Genomic DNA, 10,748 nt, shown 5'->3' with positions numbered 1-10,748 from the left:
TATAACCTATCAAAAGAGAGGCTGAGAAATTACTTTCTAACAACACATATCAGCTTAAAGACTACCAGGGGAGAAGAATCACTTAAACTGGGAATAGGTTTTGGCTCAAGATCAGATAGTCATGAGACTATTACAGATAAATTTCAGCTGGCAATTAAAAGATACCTCCTAAGCAATGAGAAGCAAGGGGTCTGCAAAAGTCTGCCAATCAGCAGATAAATAAAAGCAACACCACTGGCCACAGGTAAAAGCCTCCCCAGAATCTCATCCATTGTTTTTAAGCTGAACACTGGTGCTTTCCCAAAAGGGCTTGGTGAAGAGATTTTCTGTAATTAAGGAACTAGATTCAGGAAACCCCTTCCAACTCTCTGGTACAAGTCTAGTAATTTCATATCACAGATGAATTACTGGCATTGATGGAGTTACTGAAGCAATTAATTAGTTTACTAGCATCAAGAAACAACCTACTTTTGTAGTGCTGCAAGACTGGGAGAGGAGAGGGAAAAGCAAGAAAGAGCTTCAAGCTGCTTGCCCAGCAGGTACAGACGGTCATCCCTAGGAATCCTAGGGTCACATACCTGTGACACCATCTCAGGTGGTGCCTTGGGAGACAAGGCTCAGAGACATGTCAGGAGTGCAGCACCAGAAGTATATTATGGTAACTGTGCCATTCTGGAAAAAAAAAAAAAAGGGCATGGGGGAGGAGAGAAGCTTTGATTGGTTGAAATTTGAATTGCAGTGAGCTGTGTGAGCATACCAGGAGTATGCAATATATGGCAGCCCCAGTGGACTGCTGTTCGCTCCACACTGACCAGCTGACATCCAACTCTGGGAAGCTATCACTGGGAATGGGCTTCAGCACCTCCCCTGCTCCTATTGACAGTGTAGATGGACTTGAGAAATGATAAACATGATAAACACAAGCCAGCATTTCAGCTAACAAAAACTAGCAGTGTCCACTTAGGAGAGCAGGGGACGAAGATGAACACAAAGGACAGAAGGACCAATTCTGTGAATGATAGAGCACTGGTAGCTCCAGGAGGAGATTCCTGAGAAGCCCTGTGCCTTCTCTGTTTACAAAAGCAACTGCTGTAGCCAGCCATATAATCTTGGGCTTTAAAGCCCACAGTGTCCAGATCCTCGATATCACATTGGTGTGTACAGTGGGAGAACCTGGCTTTGGATTGTTACCTTCTCAAAGAATTTTTGATATTGTCAAAAATAACTCTGTCTATAAGGTGCTACTAGACATTATGAGAAATACCAGAACTGCACCATGCACCACTCAGACTGGCTCCCTCATTTTCTTTACCTCAGTTCCCAAAGGCACGGACATCCAGGAACAGCTAAAGCCAGGACCTCTAAAGAAGATATTATTTTCTGCACAGATAGAAACCTCTGGAATGAGTCTCTGTGTGGTTTAAAAAAAAATTACATGTTTCTGATTCTGTCTTCTTTATTCCTGACTTCCAGTATATTTGGGGGGTTAATTTTTTTTTACTTTTTATTTTTATTACATTTTATTTGTATTTACATGAGTGATGCAGTACCTTAAGGTGTATTATCTCTACTCATAAACTTAATTGACATCTATTGGGGAGAGTCAGGCTGGAGACAAGCATGGAAATACAAAATCTCACATTTTACTCCTGCTTGGAACTGAGTATTGACATGGCTTTTGGAGGCAGAGCAAGACATTTCTGCACAATTGGGATGAGGGTTTTACAAAGATTTTTTTACAGCCAGCATTTGTTGCCCAAAGGAAAATAAAGGTAAAAAGCATTTACCCACTGAGGTGGTAAACAGTATAGGTTTCCTAAGAGTTCTGAGCATTTGGACTTCTCCCAGCCTCACAGTCTGTAGCCCCAGTGTTTGGCTGGTGTGCAGCACAGTTGGGAGCAGTGAGGAGTCATGGTGGACCTAGTACCAGAAAAGAGCAGAGCCACACTCACAGGTGGGGCTGTTTGAGATGTCTCACACCAGCCTTCCTCAGCATTTGGAAACATCACCTACATTGGTGCCTTTCTCTTGCTTCCACCAGCAGCGCCAGGGCTGCACCAGCCAGCAGCTGAGGAAGAAGCACAGCACGGCTGCCCTGAGCCCACGGGTGAGAAAAGCGGCTCCAGAAGGGTCACACAAAGTTTATTTTCGGGTATGAGTACACAGACATCAAAATGCTCTATCTGCCTTAAAAGTGGCTTGCAAATTGCAATTACTGAAAGGTTTTGGCTTCTTTAATTTGAAAGTATGGGGGGGGGCGGGGAAACATCCCACACCAAAAAAAGCCAACTAGGTAAGATCCATCTGATACCAGCATTAAGTAGGGCCGAGCCCCCTCACTTCACAGCCCAAAGGCTCTAGCTGGAGGCAGGTTAGTTCAGAGAGCCATAGCTCATTCTTATAATAACTAACCTCAACTATTTTCATCCACATGGACGTGAAACCATTTCTTCAATACAAGGTCTGCAAGAACCTGAGAAACTGCTGTGACCCTGGTGCTGGGCAGCAGCTGCGGGCTGTCCTCCATGCAAGACTCTGTGCGGGAAAGACACCATGCACAGAGACAGCTTCCAGCTCTAGGCCTAGCACCTCTCCTGCTTTATGGGTCCCTGTCACTGCACAGACCGCCCAGGGAGATGGTGGAGTCTCCATCCCTGGAGTATTTAAAAGACGTGTAGATGTGATACTTAAGAGACGTGGGTTAATGGTTGGACTCAATCTTAAAGGTCATTTCCAAACTAAATGATTCTACAGCAGGTTGATCATCCTCTTCCCCTGACATGCCTGCTTTGAGGGCACAGCTCTGGGGCAAGGGATAAAGCTGGCTCCCTCCCCAGCATGAGCTGGGCTCCCCCACCATGTCAGCTCTCAGAAGTGGCATGTGCACACTCAGCTACGCACAGAGCCACAGTAGTGCTGATCAGCTGATAACAGACTCCTGAAGTAGCTGAAAGTACCAGGCAGCAGCTTGGCATTTATTACTTGGTTATCAAGGTACAACACAGCAGCTGCCAGGCTTGCATCCAGCTCCAGCATTTACCCTAGAAACTGGTCAGTGTGGGAAAAGAGCTTTCACCCGGCACCAAATGCAGTGACCATCTCTGAATACCAGTCAGTCAAGGATTTATCAAAATGAGGCAAAACCAGAGATGGGGCGGGGGGAGCGGGAGAAAGCAGGGAGAGGTGGATGAGAACTTTTTGAACTTTCGCCCACAGACAGAAGCTGACATGCGGCAGGAACCATTTGTGAAACCGTTCCGTGGAAGGTCAGCATACTGTAGGCTTGATACGGCTGATGTGCATTTGCTTCACCTTTCCCACTGCCCCCACAAACCGAAAATCAAGCATGGAGTTTTTCTTAAGAATCTTTACTTCTTTTTTTTAACTTAAATTATACGTCCGAAATACAAGTATAAAATGTAACAATGAAATAGGCTGCTAATTTCTACAAAATAGTCTAAATAATAATGCACTTACATCATTTACACAATTTACCTTCACAATAAAATAGGAGCACTTAGATCAATATTTACATATTGACAGAGGATGTGGCTGTGCAGCCATCCCATTTCTGGTGCTGTCTCCTGCTGGAGTACCTCTGGGAGACTGCTTCCTGCAGTCACACACAGACCCTTCTGCAGGGAAAACACCCTGCCAAGGCCTTTCTAGGTACAGGGACCTGCCCAAAGGGTACCAAACAGACCAAAACAGTGGCAAACATTTGCTTTTTTATCTTATAGCTGCCACCATAGCACATAAGCACACATCAGTGAGTTATTTAAGGAATTCCCTGATACAGAATTTTGCTTTGCTATATTAGGCACTTCATTATAAAAGTTATTTATATGGCTTATGCAAAAGAACTCACTTTCCTCAGGATATTTATTTGCCAGAGTCAGTGGGAGGAAGAGATGAGTCTAAGGGCACACTTTCAGCCAAGGTTTTGGGTTTGCCTGCATTAGGAATTTGGATCACATTACTTCATATCATTAATGAAGGAACTATTTTATAAAGACCTGTTCCTTCCAGCAAGTCAAGCAGTCAGTGTATTTTAAGTCTTAGTATAGCTGCACTTTTGTGCAAAATCCTTGACAGCTACAGATTTCGCTCTTCCAGCAAGTTAACTTACATCCATGCTGTTCAATGTGCCATTGTGTGACATATCCCACAAATGATTGTCTTAAAGTTCACTGTAGGTTGAGGTATTATTTACACATCTTCTACATGTTAGTTAAAGATAAAGTTGTAACTTACCAAATAATAAATATAGGTCAGAGTACAAGATTGAAATAAAATAAATTAGAATGATTCCCCAGGTGTTGAATTCCTTCTCTTAAGGCCTGAACCAAAGATTCAAAAAAAAAAAAAGCAAACCACCAAAACAAAACACCAAGTGATGTATTTTCAATGGTTCAAAAAGGTTTTGGATAGGGCTCCTAATTAGACACTGTCTGTTTGAAAATGATACATTTAGCTAAGCTGATGGGTATTTGAAATCCATATGATCAAACAGCAAAACTTACCTCTAAAAGAGTCTTTTGGGTAAAACTTTTTAGACCAAACATTAATACTGGTTTTATTGGGAAGAATATAGTTCTTCAAGATTGTCTCAACATTAATTCAGCAGCAAGGAAATAAGCGTACAGTTAAGAACACAACGTATTTGTGAAGCAAATACGTGTTAGTGCACATGATTTTCCAAAAACTTCACTCCCCAGCTACATTTGTGCATATTTCAGAATGCCTCTAACTAGATGGTTAATAAAAGTCTTCTCGTGACTATAGCTAAATTTGCAGTTTGAAAAAATTAACTGAAAAACAGTTAGGAGTAACTTACTCAAGAACAATGCCAAATTTCCGGTCCAAATGTATCAGAACACTGAGAAACTTGGAATCCAAGTAAAAATCTTCAAACTTAGGTCTATCACACTTCAAAAAAGAAAAAAATATTAAAAGCAGTGAATCTGCTCTCAGAATTGCACACTCACCAGGTTTGTAAACTCTACATGAAGTCAGTGATGCACCGTTCACTCTAAGAGGTATAATGTGGATGCTCTATGCAGAGCAGTGCAGATGCTTTTTGTTCACCATTTCCTTCGTCTCCTCTTTCTCTTCCTTGAGGATTAAGCATCTAAAGTAATTCAGTAGCTATAAGTGTCTTAGAGGAAGAGGCCTGGGTTTACATGGAAGGGGGCGTAACAGGTGTCCACGTGGATGCCAGCCTGGCATGTGCAGAGGTGTCGTACTGGCTGTCGGGCAGGTCCGTGGGCGCCGCGCCGTCGTACAGGGGCGAGGCGGAGGAGGCGGCCGTGACCGGGTGGGGCAGAGTGGAGTAGTGAGCTGGGGAGCCACGCAGGAACTGGGAGCTCAGGCCATTGGACATCCCGCTCGGCTGGGACACCGGCGTGATGGTGCTGTTACTCACAGACCACAAGTTGGGGTACTGACTGCAAGAGGGAAAGCCATAAATAAACCAAGGTATTAGTGACTCTAATGTCTGCTGGCTCAGCTCACAACACAGCCCCCAAGCCAGGTCCATTTGCTGGAGATGGTGAAATTCTCTAGGCAGTTCCCAGCCACTGCGACACAGGAAGGACCCCCAGGCAGAATTTGTGTTCATGGCACCCCCACAAGTAAATCAAACTTCTCTATTTTCCACCAGATAGGGGGTTAGACAAAAGGGGCGGCAGAAATGCCTTCCTTGAGGTTCCACAGTTCCAGTTCTACTGGTTTTACCTTCTTAAGAACTCAGTGACAAAATCGAAAGTCAGGGAACTTTGCAACTTCCTAAATACATATCCCAGGGATAAGACAGGGAAAAAAGCGCTAGAAAGACCTCTTGACTCAATCTGTGTTCAGGACTAAAGCTTATATTAACTCATACTGGGTAGTAGTACATAGCCTGATTAACAGTTAAGTATCAATGTGCATGGCTCAAATGCAAAAATGCATTCCACAAACAGAATGGTAAGTCTGAATTGCTGAGAAAGATGTCCAAATCTTGTCCCTCTGCACTTAATAGCAAATATTTTACCACCTTTTCTGTATCTCCTTGAATTTTCAAATTTAGCTCTAAGGGATTAACTGCAAGTTAAGTTTTTGCTAAAGGATCCAAAAGTTTAATTAAGATTGTAAGTACAAAGAGGGGAAAAGATTCTTTTTTATGATCACAAAGTATAAAGACTTTCACCACATGTACCATCCCATGCTATGCTAGTTAGCGTGGCAATGCTTAAGTAAAGAATTACTGCCCCAACCCTGTGCTCCTTCTCCACACTACAGTTCACTGCTCCATCACTAGTAGCAGAACAAGGATTTATGAAGATGGCTGGGAAAGCAGTGACCAGCTAAAATGAAAGGGATAAAAAAATAAACATTTTAAACACCATTATGCGTAAGAGATGAAACTTAAGGAAGCATCCTCAAATTCAATCTATGTTTGTCTAAGCAATTTGCAATCCTTAATCTATCAAATATTGCTGTCACAAGTATCTACATTTCCAAAACATAAAAAAAAAATTATCTTTCATCAATCTGTTTTCCTTGTGGACAGTCCTTCTCAGTGCCCCACAGAGTGCTGATGGTTCATACCAATGGCCAAAAGGTCTTCTAACATGCTGGTGACTCTTTACCTCCTTTTTCAGCCTTTTCTTCCTAGAAAGTACCAATACACAGATTTGAGGGCTCATGAGGGATGGACTCCTACCTGGAGCTGGCAGCTGTGCCAGTGCTGTGACTCATGGGCAGCATTGCTGTGTGCGTAGTAACTCCTAGAGAAGACCAGTTGTCATGGGACTGCAGCATGGATAGGCAGGCAGAGGAGTTGTCAGCATAGGCTGCTGAGAAAACACATAATCACTTACAAACACTAGAATCCAGCCAAATAACAATCTTGTATTTAAATGCAGTGCAGAGGTTTAAATCATCCTTCCCCACTACTGCCTTGGGGAAAAAAAAAAAAAAAAAGACAAAATTACACCCACACAGAAAAAACAAAGCCAGTAACCACTTGTGTCAAGCTCACACTTTCATTGGCATTGCCCTGATGTGCTGTTTTGCTCGACTCATAACTGCAAAATCTTATTTCTGTGAAGGGCCTATGACCAAAAGGCTGTCTGCAAACCAGCTGCTAATTCAGCATATGATATCTTATTCAGTCAGTGGGAAAAGGAGAGCTCTTTATTTACACTTTCCCAATCACCTGGGGACCTTCCAGGACACCTTTATCTCCATGACCTACTCTGGCAGTAACAGTCTGGCAAAGCTGGATAACAAGCATACCACTGGATCACACATCCCAGTTTTGAGCTGAGCATGCCACCATGGGCATGCTCATGAAATCTGCCTTGGGCACCATCAGGAGTGACTGGATTGTGGCTTAGACTACTCAGCTTGTGGCCCAAACTGGCTGGCTCACGAGGAAGCTATAAAGGCAACCCCAGCCACCCATAGTGAGAAGGAAGTTGCTGTGGTAGCTAGCTAAGGGAAGGAGGTTCTTTGCTGAGGACCAGGGAAAAAGAAAGAACACCAGAGAGGTTTTGTTCTTTTATTTTTTTTAAGTCACAAAAACAGAACTTGCACAAAATTTCCAGGATGCAAGGGAAGTTCACAGAAAGCTAGTTTTCCACTTCAAAATGAACTACAAAGCTACATACAAGATTGGGCAGGCTGCATCTAGAAGCCCACGTACTTCGTAATTCAAAATATTAAGTACTTTTTTAATGGGAACCTTCAATATCTATACAGCCTGAAAGCAAAAATCGTTAACCATTCTTCTTTGCCAGAAGAAAGAAAAAATTTTATAAAACCAATCAGCCAAAAAAATCCCACTGCTAAAAATGCCCTTCTCACCCTTAAGTACCTAGTGCCTGAGATACGAAGTCTTAAGATACTTGGCTACTTCTGAGCACACCTTCTAAAAGCTCTGCAGTTTACTCAGCTCCATATTGTTTCTGTCTATCCAACAGTGGAACGTTCATAGACAACAACCCTGATGCACAGACATTACCTACAGCCACAGGTAACAGACACTAACAAAATCAGACCCTCAGTTATAAAGACACTGGGAACACGTGCTCATCTCAGTCCCCATCTTTTCCCAGAGCTGCAGCCTCAGACTTACTTGGCGAATTGTTCCGGTGTGTGTAGGGGTTGGCGTAGGGCGCAGGCCGGTGGTTCCTCAGCGATGAGTACCTCTCACAGCTGTGCGCAGGGGACAGTGACAGCGGGGCTCCAAACTGCGCGTGAGGATTGGCAGGTGGACACAGAGTTCCACTTCCAGGAATAAGCCAGCTACCTACTGTGGGGAAGCAAGAGGTCTGTAAGAGGGGTGCATAGTGCAGCCAGGCAGAGAATCACAGCAACAAGACACACAGCTGAATAGCGAGGAAATGCACACTCAGGAAAGGAAACTGAGTTTCAACATAGCTGGAAAATCTGGATCTTTACAGCTTTCCTAAATGCTCTTATGAAGGAAAATTAGAAAACGTCTTGTGTCAAGGTAGCTTGTTTTTTAAATTTCCATTTAATTACAACAACAGTAAGGAAACATGGAAATTGTTAAACCCTCCCATACGTAGGTAGTGTGTGCTCAGTAATTGTCAACATAGTATTCAGTTTTAAATTGCTCTTTGGGGGTCTCAATCTACAGCTAAGTACTGAGGTTTCTCAGACTGCTAAGAACTCCTCTTAAAAATTAAGTATTTTCCCTGTAACAAAATAATTCCTACTGCAAATCAACACCCCCATCCTTTATAGGCTGCAGTCATTTTGTTATCAATAATCTGTTAAAACAGAAATCATTAAAACACTAATGCTTTTCAACCATCTAAAAGAACTTTTTTAAGCAAATGCCCATAATTTTCTTAGAGTACTTAATATGTAAGTACTGTCTCAATAAATTTTATGAAATAAACTTTTGTCTCCATGTCCATATGAACATGTCCTTGTATAAAAAGGCAGATGTCTTTTTGGACATGAAGGCAACTCTGCAAGATTCTATTAAATGATTTTCAATGCAGTAAGTCTTAACCACACACAGACATTATAGTGTTTATACAATCATAAACATGAATGAACCACAGTCACAAAGGCTGGTAACATTCCTCTCTCTGTGAGCTAACAAGCCTGCCATCAAGCACTGGTTTCAAAGCTTTGCTTAACTTAACAGAGAGTAGATGGAAGAAACCAAAGTTATGCTCATGATGCACAACGAAAGGAAACATACACTGTGAATACCCAGACTGCTGGTTGTCCCCCACTTCCTCCATCATGTCTTTGTGATCACTTCTACAAAAGAAACAGTGCTGTATGAGTTAAGAATATGTCTTCACAAGTCTATCTTTAAAATCCACATTTTAGTATTAAGTTAAGAGCTCTCACCTTTCTTTTGCATCAAGAAATGCCTTTGCAAACGGATTGTATTTAATTTTTAAAGCTGTGATCTAAAAACAACAACAAATATCTTTATTCACATGTATCACCATTCATTATCACACTGATACTAGGATTTGAATTAGGACTATCCACTGAAGTTAATAAAATCACAAATTTTTGAAGAAATAAAAGTAGGCCCATAATAGCAACTGATGGGCATGAATTATACAGCTCCGCAAGGTCTGAAATATTATCAAAGGACTAGGAGTTAGTCTCTTTGCCAAATCTTAAAAGGCTGAATTGCCTGAGTTCATTGATCATCTAAAGAAACACCTAAGAAAGGTAGTAAACTAAATAGTTATAAAAATCTTCACATTTCAAGCCAGAGGAGATTGGACATCAAAGAAATCTCAGAAAATTTGATAATTACAACTTCATTCAACACAGACATGCATTTGGGCTAACAGAAAAAGGGCCACTCCAAAAATGGTGCATTCAGTACTCAGCCATTTCACCGTGTAGCTGAAAATGACAACTGTATTTTTTACCACAGTTGTTTGCCCCCACAGAAGCTTTTAAGAATTACTCCCCTAGAAGGAATCTGAAGTACATATCGAGACAAACAGTGACCAGAACTTTGTTCGATCCTTCATTCATAGGGCTTAGACACACATGAATTTCATCTTTCATATTTAGCTTCAAAAAAAAAAATAAAAAAATCACAGGAAGAACTGAAAAATGCGAAAGGAGATCCATTATTTTGCTCTTTAACATGCACATTTTGCTACTTGAAACCTCCTGGTAATGGCATCTTCTCTTCCCCGCTGTGCATACCTCTTCATTCTGGTAGGCTGTCACAGCTATAAACTGGGTTTCTGGGAAGGAATGGCTGGTGATCATCCGCTGCGGGCCACCCACTCGCACTATGTGAATCCGTGGCTCATACTTGTGCAGGGAGTTCAACATGATCTGTGAACAAACAGAGCAGGTGAGCAGTGACAGAGCAGTGGCAGATGCTGGCAGGCACAAAGGTTTTAGAGTATTCATCTTTCCATCAGAAGTGAAAAAGGCAGTAAGGATGAATAAAGCCTAAAACTGAAGCTGTGAGAGAAGGAAAGACACACTGAGGCCAGACACCACAACTTCTTGCACAGTTATCCTCATCCCTGTTACTTGACAAGGCACTCGCAGAGTCACAAATGCATCAGTAAGTCAGACAGAAAGATTCATCTACCACACCACTGACATTAGCAGATATTCAGAACAGAAAGAGACTTGCAAAAAAGAGAAGGTGATAAAACATCAAGGCACCCATCCTCGGTGGAAAGCAGAGCTCTCCTGAAGAAATTAATTTGGATGAATTTGGCGGGGGG

The 10,748-nt window shown here is 42.2% G+C and overlaps 1 protein-coding gene across 2 annotated transcripts; it reads right to left on the bottom strand.

Moving 5' to 3' along the window:
- Nucleotides 1-3,831: 3,831 nt before the first annotated feature.
- Nucleotides 3,832-10,718, bottom strand: T (T brachyury transcription factor). 2 transcript variants are annotated; one of them, XM_017746046.1, is made up of 6 exons: nucleotides 10,210-10,718; nucleotides 9,382-9,443; nucleotides 9,227-9,288; nucleotides 8,123-8,299; nucleotides 6,707-6,839; nucleotides 3,832-5,447 (listed from the first exon to the last, which is right to left on the bottom strand). In XM_017746046.1, the coding sequence occupies exons 1-6, from the start codon at nucleotides 10,420-10,422 to the stop codon at nucleotides 5,180-5,182; spliced, it is 915 nt and encodes a 304-aa protein (XP_017601535.1). In that variant the 5' UTR covers nucleotides 10,423-10,718; the 3' UTR covers nucleotides 3,832-5,179. The 2 variants fall into 2 exon arrangements, with proteins under 2 accessions (XP_017601535.1, XP_017601541.1); XM_017746052.1 differs by having other exon boundaries at nucleotides 6,707-6,836.
- Between the last annotated feature and the right edge of the window lie 30 nt (nucleotides 10,719-10,748).

This window comes from Corvus brachyrhynchos, unplaced genomic scaffold, assembly GCF_000691975.1.
Source record: "Corvus brachyrhynchos isolate BGI_N302 unplaced genomic scaffold, ASM69197v1 scaffold70, whole genome shotgun sequence".
NCBI lineage: Eukaryota > Metazoa > Chordata > Aves > Passeriformes > Corvidae > Corvus > Corvus brachyrhynchos.
The sequence above is the reverse complement of the archived record's forward strand: the minus strand, read 5'-3'. Positions and strand labels throughout refer to the sequence as shown.